Source organism: Pteropus alecto, unplaced genomic scaffold (genome assembly GCF_000325575.1).
Source record: "Pteropus alecto unplaced genomic scaffold, ASM32557v1 scaffold24, whole genome shotgun sequence".
In the NCBI taxonomy this organism is placed as follows: domain Eukaryota; kingdom Metazoa; phylum Chordata; class Mammalia; order Chiroptera; family Pteropodidae; genus Pteropus; species Pteropus alecto.
In genome coordinates this window covers 9,542,928-9,565,530 of record NW_006439192.1, presented here as the reverse complement: position 1 = coordinate 9,565,530, position 22,603 = coordinate 9,542,928, and the positions used below count along the sequence as shown (strand labels likewise).

The following is a 22,603-nucleotide window of genomic DNA, read 5'->3' as shown; positions in this document are numbered from 1 at the left end:
AAAACAAATTATATTCCTTCTTACCTACTTTGTACATAATGAGATTTAGTTCTTCCCTCACCATTGCTCATTAGAAAATGTGTATGTCATCCTGTGTTTCAGTACTGACATTTCATAAGATCTCTCTGTAATACGATATGTGACCATCGTGGATAGTCATGAATGTAATCTCACTAGAAATGTGCTGATTCTATCCCTTGATAGCTAGTCCATGATGTAAAATTAAAAGTATTATCAAAGAAAAAAAGAACAACTTTTTTTTTGTTTTAGGATATTATCATTACAGATGATTCGCGAATGATAGCTTTGAGGACAATAGTAATTCATTTCTCTAAGGAATAATGATGAAAGCTGAAATCTAATAAATATGTTTGGATAATATATAAATGTTTCCTTCTTTTATTCATATGCCTTTAATCTATGTATTTCTCCTCTTCTGAATAGTTATTTTTGGTGTTATCTGATGTTATTTACGCTTATATTTTCATATGACCCAAATACTTTGATTCGATTATTTTCTTCTTTTTTCTGTAATATTTATATATCCTAAGTGAAAAGCATGATATTGTTTTAAATGTATTCCTTCTCTTTGAAATTTAATTTGTTTTCCCTATTTATTTTTCTTTTTTATAGGTATCGCCCTGATTGCTGTGGATGAGGCTCACTGTATTTCTGAGTGGGGACATGATTTTAGAAATTCATTCAGGGCTTTGGGTTCCCTAAAGGCAGCATTCCCATTGGTAAGCTTTGCCAGGTATAATATCTTTGCCCTTATCTTTTATTACTCATCTCATTTGCTTGATTCCAGCCACCCTGTTCTCCTTGATATTCTTCAAACATGCCACTTATGTTAGGGCTTTGTTCTCACTCTTCCTTGTTGCTGAATACTTTTCACCTAGGTAATTCACATGGTCTGATCCCTTACTTCTCTCAGGTCTTTGCTAAAATAGTACTTTTTCATTTAGGACACGTGGGCCACTATATGAAAAATTTCAAAGTAACCTCTTTTCCAATACTCAACATTTCTCTTTGTTCTTTTGCTATTTTTAAATAGCACATATCTCTGTTAACTTACTGTATTTTGTCTACTGTCTGTGGCTCCCTACTAGAATATTCTTTGTGGGAGGAGTTTTTGATATATTGTTTTATAAAATCTAGGACAGTATCTGGCACATAGTGGGTTCTCCATGAATAATAGAGTAAATGAATAAATGAATTCTGATGAGAAAGCTGAGAATCAGAGAAGTAACTGTAGTTACTTCTAGTAAGTAGTAGAGTTGGGCAATAGCCACACAGTAGGACACTGTGTTAGTCTCTAAAGCAAATGATTAAGAAGAAGTGTAAAGCATAGTTTCTGCCCTAAAGTAGTTCATAGTCTAATAAAGGATTTTAGATTCATATCTATAAAAAATAGAAACTGTAATACCAATTAATATAGACAGATTAATAATGTTAACAGTACATGTAATAGAGAAAGAAGATATTTATATGGTGAAAGTCACTCAGATCAGTATACCCTGAGGACTGCTATCCATTAATTTAGAATGGTTTAAAATGAGCTTTTGGAAACTAGGAAGATCGCTTTCTGTAATCTTTTCCTAGGCCTCTGATTCTAGAAGGATTGTGTTAGAGGAATTTTAAATAGTCTATGCAGTTCTTAAACACTTTTCAGTGTTGAATTAAGTCTTTTATTCTATCTGATTGTACACTCCATTGGGTCATTTTCATTTCTTGGGATGATTCAATATAGCACAGGGTATTCATCAGGAATGACTGAGAAAACCTTTTTCTCCTAGTGTTTCATGAATCCTCTTTATTAGCTAAGTTGTAAGAAATGCCACCTGGTGATTGTAGTACTCTCATTTTCCTCACTGTTCTCAGTCCTTTCCCTGCCCCACCCTCCCCGTTTCCAATAGCGGTTGCACTGGGAAAACTGGTGTAAACCTGCAGTACTTCACACCACATTATTTCAGTAAGTTCAAAAATAGCAGAGAAATCACTAAACCATTTGGCACAAAGATTACGATCTGGAGGGAATCAGACAAAGTGAGTTTCAAGAGCAGCCAGGCAAAAGCTCTAACCCATTCTTAAAATTCTATAAAATTCAAATAAGAACTGTGATATCCATCAGACATGATGACTCTTTCCATTACTTTTGCTCCAGTCCTTTCACAAAGATCAGTGCATAGTAGACAGTAACTATTTGTAATGAGTGACTGAATGAATGAAGCATATTTTGGAGTACAGAGTTAGAAGTAGCGACATGGTCCAAATTTAGAAGCAGATGAAATAGTTATAATTCTCTGAATCTGTAGGTATTACATTTTGAAGTATGTGACTCATTCCTAAATTTATAGTAACAAGATTAATTTATATTTTGTTGTTTGTTTTAACAAAACTTGCCACTTATTACCAAAGAAACTAAGATTTGCCAGCTTAAAGAATAAGAGTTTCATAAGTTAAGAACTTGATATACCTAGGTGACAGTATAATTTATCATCCAAACCAGTTCTCATTTGATAATTGAGAGGTGCAAGCTGTTAGTAATGATGCTGTGATAGCAGCATACACTGGGAGTGTCCCAGCAAACCACCATGTGTGGTCACCTTTCTCATCAGTATACCTTGAGGCCTGCTTTCCATCAATTTAGAATGGTTTAAAGTAAACTTTTAGAAACTAGGAAGATTTGCTTTCTGTAAGCAGCCTGTGTGTTATTTTTAAGCTTAATGCCGTTTTATAAATTTTAAACATCATAAAACACCACAAGCTTCTAAGAGAAAAGATTGTATTCATTTCTGAAATGGAAATAAATAACTGTTGTTTCTTTAAGTCTAAACATAGTCCATTACTTTATTCCACATTCTAGTTGTGGAAGTAGCATTTTTAACTACGACTTTCTAGAATGTTGGAGACAAAAGAGTGAGTTTATAATGATTTTTCATTGTTAGCAGTTCATTCGAATAAGCAGTTTCTAGTGGCACAACAGGAATTTTTGTTAGAGTCTAACATTATGCGTCTCCTCTCCATCTCAAATTTTGATGAAAGAATTGAGGCCAGGAAAAGTTAGCCTTTGCCAAAGTCAGTGGAAAATCTGGGAGTAGTGCCTATGTCACTGGAGTTCTTATGTAGAATTCTTTTCAATCGTTGCAATAACAGTATCAGTAATAGCTGAAACTTTTTGAGTGCTTGTGGTGTACCATGCATTATGTTCAGCACATAATATGTTTTATCTCATTGGGTCATTAAAATAACTCTATGAGATTGTGGCTGTTTATAGAGTGAAATAAACAGCCCCAAACCTCACATCTGGTTAGTGGCAAAGGCAGGATTTGAATTTAGGCAACTAACTCTAAGCCAGATTTTTTTTTCACTACTGAGCTGCTGTTTTGCCTGACTTTTCTATTAATTTCTTCAATAGCTGTCATTTTTCGTGCTTATTTCCTTATTTTCATAAATGCATTGCATATCCACTCATACATTATATTGCTTAGAAACAAACCAAATCCTCTTTGCTTATATTTTTGATCCTGAAAACTTCTTTATTTATCTGTATATGCAGTTAAACAACAAGTATTTTATTAGTGCGTTTATAAATTGTATGAATAAAGCACTTACATTTAATGGAAATTCTTCGTTGTTGTGAGGGTGAAAATGTGTATTTCCTAAGAACTAATACTTAAACTTTTCTTATTCTCAGCCTTATATTTGATATAAATATTTTCATTAAATGTGTGTGTGTATGTATATGCTTGATTAGAGATACTAACTTCTTTATAAATTTGCCTATTCATCTATAAGTTGTTAGGCAGACACTCTCTAAATTCAGAGAACCATCTGATTGTAAGCCAAAAATCAATCAAGTTAATTTGGGGTTACTATTTTAAATAATATCACAAAATTTAAGGATAGAGAATTCAAAAATGCAAATTACCTGCTCAGATTGGTTTTGATACAATTTTTTTCTATTTACAAAAACTACTCCCAAACTTAATTGATACTTTTTACATGATCTTTGAGATAATTTTTAATTCAGTGAAGCGATATTGATTGTAAAAGTAGTTTTTATTTTTTAATAAATTGTTTTTCAAATTCTATAATGGTGTTTTACAAACTGCACATAAACTTTCACTTACATATAAGAAAATTGCTTAAACCGATTTTTCGGGTAAATGCAATGTATTCGAGGAGCTATTTTATCAGAAGATTAATTATTATATTTATAGTAGGCCAAAAAGAATATTTTAAGAAAGTTGTATTTTTGAATATACAACAGCTAATGATTTAGGAATAACTTTAAGACTTGGTCCATTTTTTCTGATTATGAAATAATAGCATAATTGATTATAACTCCCTATGATAACGGGGACAGAATGTTAAATCTAGTTTCATGGGAGGTATGTTGTTATCTTACTTCAGAAGTTCTGAAAGGTTACATATTCATGTTTTTCCTAATACATGCTGTGTCTCCTACTTTGGCTGCTAATCCAGTCAAAATATCTTTGCTAGACTGAAAATAGAACATGACTTGGTTGCTCAAGGAATCAGTTAACAATAAATGTTTCATTTTATGCATTTTTTTTTTTTATTTATATATGCCATGATTAACTTAGTAAAACTGGAGAGAGGTTATCCAGGTCAATGAGAGCTTTGCTTCTGGATCTGAAACCAGTACATTTAGTATAGGAGACAAAAAAAGACTCCTGCTTTGTATAATTAGATTTTCAGTGAATGAAAGAGTTTATAATTTGTGAATTACAGGTTAATAAAAATAAGGCATACCCCTGTTTATATCAACAGTATTATAATGTTAAAAATAATAAATGAAGAGGTAGATAACTAATAAGTAGCTTTAATCTAATAAGACAAAGTAGATTACATTTAGAAATCTAATGGATTTAGTATGTTATTTAAATGATTTCTGGTTTTAAAAAAGTAAATGTATTCAGAGGCTGAGAAACACATAAATAGGAAGTTTTTTCTTTTTTTAAAAGGAATGATTTTAAAGTTGCATTTTTTTCTTAATTTTTAAAAATTTATGTATTTTTTTATTTGTTTGTTTTTTGAGGCAGGGAGGTGCATGGAGGGGAGAGTTTGAGGTGTGCAGTTCTTACCAAGCAAGTGTGTGGGAGGGAGCATGGGGGGGAAACCAGGTGAGTTAGGCCTGGCAGAATAACTATTCAGAGTGTAGTTGAGTGTTTGGAAGGTTCTGTGCTGTGAGCTCTGATTTATTTAATATATTCCAAGATGTCTCTGCAGCCAGCTGCACAGTTTTGGGAGTGGTTCTAGGTTAAAGTTGCATTTTCAATACTGTTTCTCCTATCTTCCAGTCTTTCTGTAAGAGGGTGGTAGAATTGTTAGAAATTAATGAGCTCTCTCCTTTTTTAAAAATCAACTGTTTCATGCAGGTTCCAATAGTAGCGCTCACTGCTACTGCAAGTTCTTCAGTCCGGGAAGACATTGTACGGTGCTTAAACCTGAAGGATCCTCAGATTACTTGTACTGGTTTCGATCGACCAAACTTGTATTTAGAAGTTGGACGAAAAACAGGAAACATCCTTCAGAATCTGAAGCAATTTCTTGTCCGAAAGACAAGGTGGGGATTTCATAGTTGATAAATTTTGGTAACTGTTTCCTTCTTTTTCAAAAAATTATTATTTTTTAAATTTTTTTACTATTTCCTTTGAATGCATATTTTAACATATTTCAAATTCCATTTAGCTTTGATTTAAATCAAGTATGGTATTATATAATCAAGACAGTGATTGGAGAAAAAGTCTATTTTTGACGTCAGAAACTAATTCTTCTAGTATTTTTATATTCCATACTGTTGCTTGAACAGAACATACACTCTTAGTAATTGAGAGGTAAACAATAAAAACACAATAAGCTTTTATCTGAATTCTATCTAGTTTACTAATTATATGACCAATTTGAGTATTAGGTAATTTTAAAAATTCATTTTAATAATAAACACTTTTGAGCCCACATCATGTGCCGAGGACTATCCTAGGTACTTTACATAAGTGATCTAGTTTAATTCTTATAAATGCTCTGTAAGCTACATGTTATTTTCATTTTAATGATGAAAAAACTGTCATTAGTACTTCTCCCTATTTGTCTGAAGACATTTTAAATGTATCCTGAGAAGCTTCCGATAGCCTTATTCCCTGATCTGTCTGCTCAGTGAAAAGCTGACCACATGTTATGAAATGCAGTTTTAGGTCAGAATAAATGGAAATAATCTTTGTTCTACCAATACGAACACAAAATAAATCTAGTCAAATAGAGTTTAAAGAATATCATTAGTGTTTTCCTTTTTGGAAAGGTATTTAAAAAAAAGATCGATCCTAGCTTAAGGAAACCCAATAATAATTCTTGAGTGCCTTTAGGATGAATTTAAATGTAGGATTTGCTATTGGCTTGATTGTCTTATATTCAGAATAAAACAAGAATGTAATGCATACATTCTGAGTGGTCTGGCTGTTTTAGTGATCTCTCTGAATTCAAGACTCATTGTACTTTACTTCCCTCCCATCCTAAAGGAAGATTGTTCTCTTGAAGAAGGCTGTTTAATTTAGGCCGGAGTCTCCTCAATCAGATCATGATCTACCTCCCTAATCCGTGATCCTTTTCAGTCCATATTGTTCCCAGTCTCTGTGGTACTTTCTCATAATAACTCTCTCCATTTTGAAAGTGTTTACTTTTTTTGTTTGTTTGTTTTTTTGTGACAATATGACATCCTATTTGTTCTTATGTTCCTTTTTCCTTTAGTTCTGCCTGGGAATTTGAAGGTCCAACCATCATTTATTGTCCTTCCAGAAAAATGACAGAACGAGTTACAGATGAACTTAGGAAACTGAAGTTAACCTGTGGAACATACCACGCAGGCATGACTATTAACTCAAGGAAAGCTGTTCATCATAGGTTCATGAGAGATGAAATTCAGGTGTGAAGATTGATCATCATTACTCTCAATGCCCCACAGTGGAAACAGATACTTCTCTAATATTTATTTACCAAATCTTTTTTTAATAGCTTCTTTGTATTGAGCATAAAACAGTCCCTCCGATAAAGGGAATCAATGTATGATGTGAGGAGATAGACACTTGAGCAAACAATTGCAGACTAGTATAAGTAGTAGCCTGTACGTAGTGCTTTGGTGCACAGAGGAGAGAATACTAGCTGTTAAGGTAGGTTGTGTGATGGGGATGGTCCATTCAGGAAGAAGCGATTTGAGTAGAGTATGAAAAGTGAATAGAAGTTTGTCATGTGTGCAAGGCCAGTAGGTGAAGAGGGAAAAGGAACTGATTATAGAATTCCAGGAATAAGGACTAATATCTGCAAAGCACTGTGGTATGAGAGTGTATACTGGGTTCAGGAAATTGTGAGTAGTTTGGGATGGTTGTAGAGAAAGGGTATGTGGAGTAGGAATTGCTCAAAGTAAAGGTATAAATGCAGGGAGGAACTGTTAGAGACTTATGAGAAAGTTGAATGGGTTGGTTGGCCAGGTTATAGAGAGCTTCAAAACTTGCAAAGAGACAGGCTGGGATCAGTGTGGTTTTCCAGACTACTTTAGCCTTAGAAGTTTTTATTTAAATGAAATTTTATCTATTAGGTAAAAGAGATTAGAGTAGAATAATCCTTGTTGAATTTGATGTGAGAGAGAAAGGGGTCCAAGAGCCTCCCTGTCTCTAAGGCAGTCCCCTCAGAGCTCCATAGAATAGAGTTTGAAAATCATCACAACAGACTATTCTGTGTTTTTGAGCAAGATAATAGTATTATAGAAACATTAGGCTGGCAGCACTAAGTAGGTTTGATTTGAAGGAGAAAAACTGAAGATGAAAACTGAAGGAGAAAAACTGATGAAGGCATTGTGAAATGCTACAGCTGACATTCCTGTAGCGATTGCAATCAAGAAATAATTCCAATCTGTAATGATTGGAATTCTGGTTCGGTGAGTTTAATACAGAATATTTGGGAAGATTTAAATTCAAGCCACCTTAATAGGTTTAAATCAACAACTTCATCCTGTCAACATCATATCCATACTCTGTCACCATGTGCCTGTGGACTAGCAAGTTAAGAGATAAACTTCTGCTTTGCATTTTTCTGTGCAATAGGTCATTCATTTCCTCTCTATCCAGCCGTCCCTATTATATGTAGTTGTTAACCACCTCAAACCCACATTGTTCAAACAACTACCTTAGGTCTGGTTCGTATGTGCTGTCTGTAAAACTCACTGTGCGTTGTTGTGATGTAATGCATACCTGCCTGAAAATATCCATTCTCTTCCTTCCTCTTCTTTCCAAACATAGGAATAGGTATCACAACTGCCTAGAACAGTGATTTTACCCACATTATATTTTCATTCTATTATCTCAGGAGCTTGAAAATATCAGATAAAGTTGATTAGCTGCTGCTTATTGAATATTAACAATTGATGTTTGAGCCATTAACTGAACAATGATTTCTTCTGTCATGATATAGTACTAATTTTTCATTTAGGTAGAAACATCTCCTAAAGACATGAGAGAGTACAGACTTTACCTATATGATGTTTGTTGGGAGACTTTGTTGGATGCGTCTGGGTTTCCTCCCAATACACAGCTTCATCGAAACAATGCTTTGAAATATGGCTTTAAAAACATCACAGCAATCACTAATCATACCTAATATCTAGAAGGGTATATGTATGTATGTGCTGCTATATTTTCCCTTTTCTATGGCAGGATGTCACAAATTTTTATCCACATTATGAAAATTAATAATAGTGATCATGTCACGCTAGATTGACATCAGAAGTTCTGTTGTGTCTGACAACTGCCCAGTGTACTCCTCCTTTGCCATTATGAATAATTCAAAAGTTTCATATTTGAATTGAGAATTCTCAGACACCTCAAGATGAAGAAAATACATTTCCTTATCTATATAGAATGGTCTGGTGCTTTTGGCATTACCATTGAGTATTTATTGAGTGCCTACTGAATGCCTATGTACGCAGAATTCTAGATACTTATTCTCTTATCTTTTTACAGTGGATTTATACTTTAGTGTAAGCCTAAAAGTAGAGCCGATCTTCCTAGCTTACCTCCCTAGCTCTTAATGTCTTGGATTGAGTGATGCTTACAATCTTAGTATTTTCTATTTGATAATTTAGAAAAACTTTTTTTTCTTTCTGATTGTTCATAACCAAATCTAACCATCTTCAGATGTAGATTTGTATTTTTAGTCTGTGACCATTTATTCTTTTAATCCAGACTTTTAGTTTTATGGGTTTTTTTTTGTATTTTATTTGCCTTTTCAAGATGGCTTGAATTTCTTTCCTTTCTGGGATTAGGTTTTGAATTATTTGGTAAAATATCTGTATTTACACCTGAGAGAATAGAATAGGTTGATCTCATCTAAGAACAATATCATATTATAAAAATTAAATCTTAAAAGTTCTCACCACACACACTCACACACAAATGGTAACTATGTGAGGTGATAGATGTGTTAAGTAACCTTATTGTGGTAATCATTTCACAATATGGATGTATATCAAATCATCACATTATACCTCTTAAACTTACACAGTGTTATATGTCAGTTATATCTCAATAAAGCTGGAAAGATTGAATAAGAAATAACTTTAAAAGATAATTGAATTATGTTGCTTATTCACTTTTAAATATAGCAAAATTGATTAGTCATAGTCACTCAAACCTTTTTAATATATTTTCATTCCTATACTTATATTTTCTCACCTTTATTATACTTCCTTTTATTTGTTCAGCATTTTCTTTTTTTTTCTTTTTTCTTTTTTTTTGATACTCTTGGTCCATCTTATTATTTTTAAATGGCACTTTAATTTTAAAGTTACACATGCACGAAGTTTAAAGAACCAAATAGTTTTGCAGTGCTTACTCTGAAAAGCATAGCCCCTTATTCCTTCCCTACTTATATTTCCCATTCCAATTCTTTTAGTTTATTTTTTTGGTGTTTACTACTATATCTTACAATAATTTCCTTACTGCTACTACTTAGTTTTTTACTTGTTTATTAATTTTAGGCATTATCTATTGACTCCCCACTATGAAACATGAAAGTTTAGCTCTTTTTCACATCCCTTCCTGCCCTTCTCATCCTACTCATGGACTTCTAACTCCCTTTCCTCCCAATATTAATATTATAATTTCAGTTAGATCAATATATATATTCAAATATTATATATACATATTTCTCTGTGAATGCTTTTTATCACTAAGCCATGTAGTATATTACAGTTACTTTTCTTATACATCTTGTATTCTTATTGTTAGTACTTTTTAGTTTTTTGTGTTCTTGTTACTAATTCTTCCCTAAAATTTCTCCAATTATGTAAATCACATTCCAGTATATTGATATATATTAGCTATTTTACCAATTTTATTTGTTTAAAGATGCAGAGATAAATTCATATTTCATTTTATCATCTTTAATGAGACACTTCCTTCAATCTTAGAACAATGCTAGAAAATATTAAGATACTGTGCAATCAGGGAAGGACTCTTGAAACGTCATAATAACACAAAAGTCTCATTTAATAAAATAAATATTTTAAACCTCTTTTGTATCTTGTACTTATAAGTAGAGAAACCATTTTATTTGCTACTTTTTGTAGAGAGGGAACATAAGTCCTATTTTATGATCACTGATCCTTAATCTATAAATTAGACAGGTAATCTTTTAATCTATAAATGATTTGTTGAAATTATATTAAATTCAGTTTCATGCCAGGGATTTTAGCTAATTAACTTAATTATTCTTATTAAAAGGAAAAAATGTAAGATTTTAGTTTTGCTAAATGTTTCGTCAAACTGCGTTGTTATTTATTCTCAGTGTGTCGTAGCTACCATAGCTTTTGGAATGGGCATTAATAAAGCAGACATTCGCAAAGTCATTCATTATGGTGCTCCTAAGGAAATGGAATCATATTACCAGGAAATTGGTAGAGCTGGCCGCGATGGACTTCAAAGTTCTTGTCACGTACTCTGGGCTCCAGCAGACATTAACTTAAATAGGTAAAAACATTTATTGCTTTTACTCTTGCAGATTTCTTTCTTTTTTTCCGTATAAGCTTTGAAAGTATTTGAGGCAGCATCCAGAATTTCAAGTAATGTGTATAACTGCATTTAAAACCAAAACAAAACAGAGGACATCTAAGAATGTTTGTGGGTAAGTGCTGCCAATCAGAGGAGACGACCTATTTCAGCCATAATTGTTATTCAGTTTGAAGTATTTACTAAATCAGGACTATACTAAGAATGTAACATAGATCCTATATAATACTTTCCTAATATTGTGTATCCATGAGTTGTTTTTCCTCTCCTCAAGTCCTCTCAATCTTTGATATATCTTCAGCCACAGTTACTTCGGATACCATTAATTTTGTTATTGGTTTTTTTCTTCCATCCTCTAATGCTGCTTATTCCAAATGACTTGTGCCAGTCCTTATTTGGCTGTCTTTACCATTTGTTTTCTTTGTTAGTTCTATGAGAACATGCCAGTCCTTGACAGTGTGTGAATAATCATGTTGCACTGTACTGGTTGGTTGACTGTCCTGAAGAAAATATTTTGTGTTCAGTGTTTAAATACAGCAAAACCATTTTACTTAAATACTAATCAGGCATTTTGTTGGCACTTAAGTTCTGTGAGATTTATATTGGAAAGGAAAACGTCACCTTGCAAAAATTTTAGAGATAGTGTTTAGCAACTGGTTCTCTCATCTATGGGGGGCGGGGGGAAACTCAGGGAAAAAAACATATATAATAACTGATGGGCTTGCCAAGATGAAATATTTTCAAAATGGACCTCCACGTAGCTGAATAAATTGAGCCCTTGAATGTGGACATATTAGTCCATTTTATTAAAATGATGAGAGTGCCTATCCAATACAGTTTTAATTTGTTCATCATTTAACAAAGCTTTTTTTTAGTGCCCTCTATAATCCAAGCATTATGCTCCATTGCTGGGGTTACAGTGATAAATAAAAGATGCGGTACTTGTTTTCATAGTGCTTACTGTATAACAGGAATGGCAGATCTTAAACATAGAATCATACAACTATGGATTTTAATTTGTTGAGAATTCTCAGACACCTCAAGATGAAGAAAATACATTTCCTTATCTATATAGAATGGTCTGGTGCTTTTGGCATTACCATTGAGTATTTATTGAGTGCCTACTGAATGCCTATGTACGCAGAATTCTAGATACTTATTCTCTTATCTTTTTACAGTGGATTTATACTTTAGTGTAAGCCTAAAAGTAGAGCCGATCTTCCTAGCTTACCTCCCTAGCTCTTAATGTCTTGGATTGAGTGATGCTTACAATCTTAGTATTTTCTATTTGATAATTTAGAAAAACTTTTTTTTCTTTCTGATTGTTCATAACCAAATCTAACCATCTTCAGATGTAGATTTGTATTTTTAGTCTGTGACCATTTATTCTTTTAATCCAGACTTTTAGTTTTATGGTTTTTTTTTTGTATTTTATTTGCCTTTTCAAGATGGCTTGAATTTCTTTCCTTTCTGGGATTAGGTTTTGAATTATTTGGTAAAATATCTGTATTTACACCTGAGAGAATAGAATAGGTTGATCTCATCTAAGAACAATATCATATTATAAAAATTAAATCTTAAAAGTTCTCACCACACACACTCACACACAAATGGTAACTATGTGAGGTGATAGATGTGTTAAGTAACCTTATTGTGGTAATCATTTCACAATATGGATGTATATCAAATCATCACATTATACCTCTTAAACTTACACAGTGTTATATGTCAGTTATATCTCAATAAAGCTGGAAAGATTGAATAAGAAATAACTTTAAAAGATAATTGAATTATGTTGCTTATTCACTTTTAAATATAGCAAAATTGATTAGTCATAGTCACTCAAACCTTTTTAATATATTTTCATTCCTATACTTATATTTTCTCACCTTTATTATACTTCCTTTTATTTGTTCAGCATTTTCTTTTTTTTTTCTTTTTTCTTTTTTTTTGATACTCTTGGTCCATCTTATTATTTTTAAATGGCACTTTAATTTTAAAGTTACACATGCACGAAGTTTAAAGAACCAAATAGTTTTGCAGTGCTTACTCTGAAAAGCATAGCCCCTTATTCCTTCCCTACTTATATTTCCCATTCCAATTCTTTTAGTTTATTTTTTTGGTGTTTACTACTATATCTTACAATAATTTCCTTACTGCTACTACTTAGTTTTTTACTTGTTTATTAATTTTAGGCATTATCTATTGACTCCCCACTATGAAACATGAAAGTTTAGCTCTTTTTCACATCCCTTCCTGCCCTTCTCATCCTACTCATGGACTTCTAACTCCCTTTCCTCCCAATATTAATATTATAATTTCAGTTAGATCAATATATATATTCAAATATTATATATACATATTTCTCTGTGAATGCTTTTTATCACTAAGCCATGTAGTATATTACAGTTACTTTTCTTATACATCTTGTATTCTTATTGTTAGTACTTTTTAGTTTTTTGTGTTCTTGTTACTAATTCTTCCCTAAAATTTCTCCAATTATGTAAATCACATTCCAGTATATTGATATATATTAGCTATTTTACCAATTTTATTTGTTTAAAGATGCAGAGATAAATTCATATTTCATTTTATCATCTTTAATGAGACACTTCCTTCAATCTTAGAACAATGCTAGAAAATATTAAGATACTGTGCAATCAGGGAAGGACTCTTGAAACGTCATAATAACACAAAAGTCTCATTTAATAAAATAAATATTTTAAACCTCTTTTGTATCTTGTACTTATAAGTAGAGAAACCATTTTATTTGCTACTTTTTGTAGAGAGGGAACATAAGTCCTATTTTATGATCACTGATCCTTAATCTATAAATTAGACAGGTAATCTTTTAATCTATAAATGATTTGTTGAAATTATATTAAATTCAGTTTCATGCCAGGGATTTTAGCTAATTAACTTAATTATTCTTATTAAAAGGAAAAAATGTAAGATTTTAGTTTTGCTAAATGTTTCGTCAAACTGCGTTGTTATTTATTCTCAGTGTGTCGTAGCTACCATAGCTTTTGGAATGGGCATTAATAAAGCAGACATTCGCAAAGTCATTCATTATGGTGCTCCTAAGGAAATGGAATCATATTACCAGGAAATTGGTAGAGCTGGCCGCGATGGACTTCAAAGTTCTTGTCACGTACTCTGGGCTCCAGCAGACATTAACTTAAATAGGTAAAAACATTTATTGCTTTTACTCTTGCAGATTTCTTTCTTTTTTTCCGTATAAGCTTTGAAAGTATTTGAGGCAGCATCCAGAATTTCAAGTAATGTGTATAACTGCATTTAAAACCAAAACAAAACAGAGGACATCTAAGAATGTTTGTGGGTAAGTGCTGCCAATCAGAGGAGACGACCTATTTCAGCCATAATTGTTATTCAGTTTGAAGTATTTACTAAATCAGGACTATACTAAGAATGTAACATAGATCCTATATAATACTTTCCTAATATTGTGTATCCATGAGTTGTTTTTCCTCTCCTCAAGTCCTCTCAATCTTTGATATATCTTCAGCCACAGTTACTTCGGATACCATTAATTTTGTTATTGGTTTTTTTCTTCCATCCTCTAATGCTGCTTATTCCAAATGACTTGTGCCAGTCCTTATTTGGCTGTCTTTACCATTTGTTTTCTTTGTTAGTTCTATGAGAACATGCCAGTCCTTGACAGTGTGTGAATAATCATGTTGCACTGTACTGGTTGGTTGACTGTCCTGAAGAAAATATTTTGTGTTCAGTGTTTAAATACAGCAAAACCATTTTACTTAAATACTAATCAGGCATTTTGTTGGCACTTAAGTTCTGTGAGATTTATATTGGAAAGGAAAACGTCACCTTGCAAAAATTTTAGAGATAGTGTTTAGCAACTGGTTCTCTCATCTATGGGGGGCGGGGGGAAACTCAGGGAAAAAAACATATATAATAACTGATGGGCTTGCCAAGATGAAATATTTTCAAAATGGACCTCCACGTAGCTGAATAAATTGAGCCCTTGAATGTGGACATATTAGTCCATTTTATTAAAATGATGAGAGTGCCTATCCAATACAGTTTTAATTTGTTCATCATTTAACAAAGCTTTTTTTTAGTGCCCTCTATAATCCAAGCATTATGCTCCATTGCTGGGGTTACAGTGATAAATAAAAGATGCGGTACTTGTTTTCATAGTGCTTACTGTATAACAGGAATGGCAGATCTTAAACATAGAATCATACAACTATGGATTTTAATTTGTTCATCATTTAACAAAGCTTTTTTTTAGTGCCCTCTATAATCCAAGCATTATGCTCCATTGCTGGGGTTACAGTGATAAATAAAAGATGCGGTACTTGTTTTCATAGTGCTTACTGTATAACAGGAATGGCAGATCTTAAACATAGAATCATACAACTAGGGTTCATTTTACTATTCTCTTTTTGTGTTTGAAAATTTTAATAATCAGAAGTTTTTAAAAAAGAGATCATGGAAATATATGTAAAATTACAACTGCGTTAAACGCTATGAAGGAAAGTGGCATTGAGTAGTGAGTATATAACGGGGTATGTGTTTATCAAGTCGCAAAGGTCAGGTAAGTCCTCCTTCAGGAAGTGATAGGGTAAGTTGAGATCCGAAAGAAGAACAGAGATTAATTTAGTCAAAATGTTTGCTATAAATTTTAAGCTCTTCCTTTTAAGAGTAGTCAGTAGCTTTTATTTCTTAACATAGAGTCAATAAAATCATCTCCTTAACAGAACAACTGTTGTTTTCCTTTTGACACTAGTGTCTAGGTAAAATTTTTTTATAAACTAATTTAAAACAATTGGGGTAGAACACAGTTCTGCATGCTGCTGGTAAGTTTGGTATTGTGTCAAACATAAGTTGATTCCTACCAGTACTTATTTTATTTGTACATTAAACTAAAGGTGCTAAAGACTTAACATCCTGAGTTTTATATTGTGGCTTTCTTTGCAGGTTTAACCATAGAGGCAGTTTCCTATTTTTCTGGGTCTCAAAAGATATTTTAAATGATTTTCTCATTAAGATTTGACAGGAAGTCTCAATGATTAGTAATGAATAGTGGTGCCAAAAAACTCATACTTGAGTCTTTAGTATAGACAGATTGTTCTTTGCATCCATCCTAAGGGAAATAAAACTAGGGTTAATCAAGATAAAGAATTCAGCAAGGATTGAGGATGCATCTGTGTCATCTTTGTGACAAACCTCTTCTATTAGAAAAGACAAAAAGTTTTAGAATAAATGGAGTCTAGTTCTCAACTGCAAAGGTCACTATAATTCACAAAATGTTTAGAGTCTATTCTATGCTAGAATCCTATGACTGAGAGAAGAAACTTGTCATCAACGTAAGTGTGTAATTTTACATTTCATATTGCAGAAGCCATACCCTTAGCAAAGTCTCAATGTCTGCTTTTGCTATTATTTTAAACAGTCAAACCCAATAGTTTTATTGTAATTTTTAAGGGAGTAATTTGCAAGTTAATCTCAATTTAATAAATCTTCTGCTGGCTCCAACTGATTTCTATTTATGATCTTGTTTTTAGAATTTTTCTTCTTTTTCCACTTGTTTTTATTCTGTGAAATATTGTATTTTAACTATTGTAATAGTCCCCAAAGAAGAATATTCATTTGATTTGATGTTAGAGACTTGTAATTTTATTTTCTTAAATTTGTTACTGACTCTTATAAGATTAGTTAAATGTAGGTCATCAGAACAAAATGTAAGAAAGAATGTAGTTCTTAAGAGTGTAGGCATTTGTTTTCTTTATTCTTTCTGAGAAGATGGTGAGCTAAACAAATAAAGCAAAAGAGGAACTATTTTTCAGTGCATGACCTAGGAAGAATGAAGTTAGACGCTAACCCAGGAACTAGAGTCAATAACTGGAAGAGACTTTTAAGGAAATTACGGGCATATCTTGTTTTATTGCACTTTGCTTTATTGCGCTTCATGGATATTGCATTTTTTACAAAATTAAAAGCAAGACTCTCCGCCAGCAAAAAGTTTATGCTTGCTTTATTGTGGTACTTACTTTATTGCAGTGGTCTGGAATCGAACCTGCAGTATCTCCAAAGTATACCTATGTATGGAAGGGTGGTTAGTGGTGTCAGATGATAATGTTTTTGAATAAGAGATCATTTGTGTGTTCAGACTTTCTAGAACTCACTTAACTAGATTCCCTGTTGGTGTCATCCTTGAAAATTGTACCAGAGGTCTTTTTATCATTCAGAAGGGTGGATAGTCAAAATATTCATGAGTGAGGCCCATTTTGATGAGGCCCATTTTGATGAGGATCTTATAGGTGAATCATTGTTTTCTTTTGAAATATCTGAAACCTGTTCAACTCAGACTTCTGTTTATTCTTGGAAAGAATTCTTGGAAAGCTATTTGGGCAATTGTCATCATCTGATATCTGATATTCATGGAATTTCTTTACAGAAAACTAGAATTAACAGAATCAGGATGAGGTATAGCAGCATTAACTTTAAAACAAACAAATATATTTTAGATTTATTTAACAGTTTTAAATAAATTTAGTATTTTTGAAAAAAATCAGTTGTAATTGTTTGAAGAAGGAAATTAATTCTGATACTTTACTGGTATCTCATAATACCCTATCATACAAAGAGATAGTTTTAAAGAGCTGAGAGGTCCTCTGAAGAGCCAGTAGGGATCTAGGTTAATATTTGGATCATAGGTGCTTACATAGGTGCTTTTAGTTTCTCATATAAAATAAATTTAAATAAAGAATAACCTTTTACTGGGAAGAAGTAAAAATTCATATATAGTAGAAAGATTGCCAAAAAGCATGTAGCATAAATTAAAATGAAAAACTTTAGGGTTTATAATAATTTTTCTAAGGCAGCTAAAAAATTGATGCTTGGACATAGGTGAATTCTTTCAAAACTTTATTCATAAAAAAATCAGAAAAATGCTTGCCTCTTGTAGAGGACTTGACTGCGAAGGGACACACAATAACTTTCTGGGATGATAGAAATGTTCTTTGTCTTGATAGGGATGTGGGTGTTGTTATAGGTTATGAAAAATAAACAGTAATAAGTAAACAAAGTAAAAATCTCTAATGCAATTTATATATTCCTGTGATATTTTTAATTGATAGGTATCGTCTTAGTGAGATACAGAATGAAAAATTTCGATTATACAAATTAAAGATGTTGGCAAAGATGGAAAAATATCTTCATTCCAGCAGTTGTAGGCGACGGTATGTATTATTTATATCAATTAATAGCATGGATTTATGGATGCTGCTCTTTTAAGAAAAAAGTTTTGCAAAATAATTAGGAATATTTAAAAACAATATTTTGTTGGTGTTACATATGTGCTTAATTTTTAAGGCAATGTTTTTTTTTTTTAAGTAAACTGAAGCCAAATAATGAGGTCCCACGTGAATCAATAAATGATGATTTCACCTCATGATTTTCAGCAATGAATTTAACATATACGTTTTTGTTCTTTTATTTAATTTTAAATTTTCTCTTGAGTAGAATCATCTTATCTCATTTTGAAGACAAACAACTACGAAAGGCCTCCTCGGGTATTATGGGAACTGAAAAATGCTGTGATAATTGCAAATCCAGGTAAAGATTTCTTCTAGATGGACATTCTAAAAGACTTTGTTTCTCCTCCTTTGCAAATACTTTTAATTCAGTTTTTGTTTAACAATATGTATTGCAGTTTTAGTTAAACAAAATAGTGAACTTATTTATGTAAGTAGATGACAAAGGAAGTAATATTTTGCTTTATAAATACACAAACCAATAAAATGATAGACCTAAATCTAAACATATCAATAGTAACATCAAATATAAATAGTCTAAAACACCATTTAAAAGTTTATATTGTTAGATTTGGTTTAAAAATATGACTCATTTATATTCTGTTCATAAGAAATCCACTACAGGTATAATTATTTAAGTAGTTAAAAATAAAAGGATAAAAACTAATACCACGAAAACATTAATCGAAAGAAAGCTGGAATTATTATTTTGATAGACAGTGGAGACTTTGGAGAAAGAATATTACCGGAGATGAAGAAAGATATTACATGATGATAAAAGGATCAGTCTACCAATGTGTCACTAAGGGTTCTCCTGACACACACACACACACACACACACACACAAACGCACAGATTGATTGATTGATTGGTTGATTTTAAGGAATTGGTTCATGCAATTGTGGAGGCTGGCAAGCCTGAAATATGTAGGGCAAGCTGACAGGCCAGAAAATTGGGCCGGATTTTGCGTTAACAGTCTTGAGTCCAAATTCCTCATTTTGTAGCTAACCTGTCTTTGCTCTTTAAGACCTTCATCTGCTTGGACGAGACCCACTCATATTATCAAGGATAATCTTCTTTACTTAAAGCAACTGATAGTAAATATAATCCCATCTACGAAATACCTTTATAATAACATCTGGACTATAGTGTTTGACCAAACAACTGAGCACCATAGCCAGGCCAAGTTGACACATAAAATTAACCATCATATCCAAGAACACATAAAGCCAAGTGTGTATATACTTAACAAAAGAACTGACAGAATTGAAAGGAGAAATAGAGAAATTCATAGTTATAGTTGGTGACTTTAACATCTTCACTCAGGAAGTAATAGAACTAGTAGAAAATCCGTAAGAAGATAGGAGAAATGAACAGAAGTGTCAACAAACTGGATTTAATCGTATAGAGCATACTGCCCAGCAACAGCAGAATACGCATTATTTTTGGGTGCATATGTAACATTCACAAATATAAACCATATTCTGGGTCATAAACTTTAAATTTAAAAGAATTATACAGAGTATATTTTCTGACTATAATGGAATGAAAATAGAAATCAATAACAGAAAGATGACAGGAAAGTCTCCAAATATTTGGCAATTAAATAACACACTACTAAATAACCCAAAGAGGAATTCTCGGGGTAAATCGGAAAATATTTTGAATGGAATGAAATGAAGATATAAAATATATGGGATACAGCAGCTAAAGCAATACTGAGCGGGAAATTTAGAGCATTAAATACAATAGAAGTTTCAAATCAGTAATTAAGCTTCCATTTTAAGAAGAAAAAAAGAGCAAAGTAAGCTAAAAGGAAGCAGAAGGAAAGATATGAGCATAAACTAATGAAATAGAAAACAAAAACAGTAGAGAAAACTAATGAACTCAAAAGCTCAGCCTTTGAAAATGTCAATAAAATTGATGGAAGCTTCTAACAAAGAAAGAAAAAGAGAGGACACACAGATTACCAATATCAGGAATAAAAGGAATTTCACTATAAACCTAGCAGATATTAAAAGGATAATAAGGAAACACTATGAATAACTCAGTGCATGTACATTCATGCACTGAGTTATTTCATCTAATAACTTAGATGAAATAGAGCGATTTCTTGAGACCCTCAAGCTAACAAAACTCACCCACAGTGCAATAGATAACCTGATTTGTCCTACAACTGTTAAAGAAATGAGATCTTTGTTAAAAACCTGAAAATAAAATTACCTAGCCCAAATGGTTTCAAAGGCAAATTATACCAAACATTTACAAGAAGAAATAATGCCATTTCTATAGTATGACCCCATTTATATGATATCCTCTCAAACATAAGACAATACTGTAGGGATAAAGAAAAGATCAGTGGTTTCCAGAAGGAGGGGGAGGATATGATTACAAAGGAATAGCACAAGGGAGTATTTTGCAGTGATGGATTTGTTGTGTGTCTTGATTGTGGTGATGGTAGCTGATTGTGGGAGTAGTTAGATGAGTCTATGCATATGAATCCTTGGATGTGTTCAAATTTGTAAAACTTTATACAGACACAGAGAGAGATACACACACATATACACACACAATCGATTTCACTGTTAATTGAAAAAATAAAACAAATGGTATATCTAGTTGAATTAACCGTATACCTGGTTGTGGTAGCTGTATCACTATTAGACAAATGAAGTATTATTAAAGATGAGATATTCTCTATGTAGTAATAAATAGTTTCTTCACCAAGAGGATAGAATTGTTCTCTGCGCCTTAAAAAACTTACAAATATCTAAAGCACAAATTGACAGAACAGCTAGAAGAAATTAGCAAACTCATTATCACAGTAGAAGAATTTGACATAAACTTTTAGTTATTGTTAGGTTAAGCAATCAAAAAATTAGTAAGCTATTGAAAATTTGGTCAACATAGTAATGTTTGATTTATCAGACATGTTGTATATAGACATGTTGTATATAGACATGTCAATTAGAGCAGTGTGTCTCAGATATTTTTATTTCATGCCTACATAATTAATGATGGTACCTGTATAGCAAATGAGGCTAGTTGAGTCTAGGTTCTGTCCAGAACCCCAAGGACTGAAGTGATTAACCTTTCAAGCACCCCTATAATCCATTTGCAGCACACTAGTTGGGAAGCACTGAATTAAAGACTATACTTCTTACACATACCTGGAATATTTATAAAGATTGACTATGTATTAGAGTAGGGGTTGGCAAACTATGGCATGTGGACCAAACTTGCTGCCTGTTTTGTGCATAAAGTTTCCTTGGGAAAGAGCCATGCCTTTTTGTTTATATATTATCTATGGCTGTTTTTGCAGGGTTGAGCTGAGTAGTTGTGACACAGAAGCCACATGGCCCACAAAGCCAAACTATTTAATCTGATCCTTGATAACAGTTTTCTGAACCCTGTATTAGACTGTAGCATGTCTTAAAAGTTTTTAATGTGTTGGAAAAAATATACCACATTTTGTCCAGAATGCAGTTGAATTAGAAGTAAATAAGAGGATAAACAAATTCTCATTCATTTGAAAATTAAAAATAACAATTTTAAATACTCATCAAAGAAAAAATCAAACTGGAAATTAAAACATTTTAAAACTCAATGATAATTAAAAAATGTTTTTTGAAAACAAAACTTCTCTTCTACTAAAACCTAACACAGAAATCCAATATTTATATAATCAAGCGAGCTCTTCGAGCTATAATTCTGCTCTCTGATTGCTTGAACTTCTTCCTCTTTTTCTGTCTATGGTCTGAGGTACCTCCTGTGAAACTTGAGTTCTAGGGCACTAGAGTTGAGAACCATCAGCATAACATACTTGTGATGCTATATTATACTTTATATTTCATGTTTTACGTACTTCACATGCTCTTGGCTATAGTATAGCTCTTGGCTGTTTCTCTACTTTATCTGTAGCTTCTGAAGCAGTTGGCACTTTTGAGATATTTTTTTACTTGGCTAATTATTACACTAAATCTTTTTATTTCTAAAGATACATGCTTTGGTTAAGCTTTCTAACATATTATTATTTTTATTTAGATTGGATCATTGCTATTCCATTGCTGACTCAGATGATGCATCATCACAGGACTTTGGTCCACAAGCATTCCAGCTATTATCAGCTGTGAATATCTTAGGAGGAATGTTTGGAATTGCAGTTCCAATTTTATTTCTCCGAGGTTCTGTAAGTGAATCTGTGAATCACCTTCATAGTTC

The 22,603-nt window shown here is 32.3% G+C and overlaps 1 protein-coding gene across 1 annotated transcript in view; it reads left to right on the top strand.

Annotated features, from left to right (window-relative positions):
- The window catches only part of WRN (Werner syndrome RecQ like helicase), a 112,598-nt gene that overhangs the window by 55,094 nt on the left and 34,901 nt on the right, over positions 1 to 22,603 (top strand). The window contains exons 17-23 of the mRNA XM_006916330.3: positions 634 to 740; positions 5,406 to 5,593; positions 6,772 to 6,946; positions 10,861 to 11,042; positions 18,206 to 18,307; positions 18,591 to 18,683; positions 22,427 to 22,571. Of these exons, the coding sequence (XP_006916392.1) occupies positions 634 to 740; positions 5,406 to 5,593; positions 6,772 to 6,946; positions 10,861 to 11,042; positions 18,206 to 18,307; positions 18,591 to 18,683; positions 22,427 to 22,571 (992 nt within the window). The remainder of the gene's footprint in view (positions 1 to 633; positions 741 to 5,405; positions 5,594 to 6,771; positions 6,947 to 10,860; positions 11,043 to 18,205; positions 18,308 to 18,590; positions 18,684 to 22,426; positions 22,572 to 22,603) is intronic.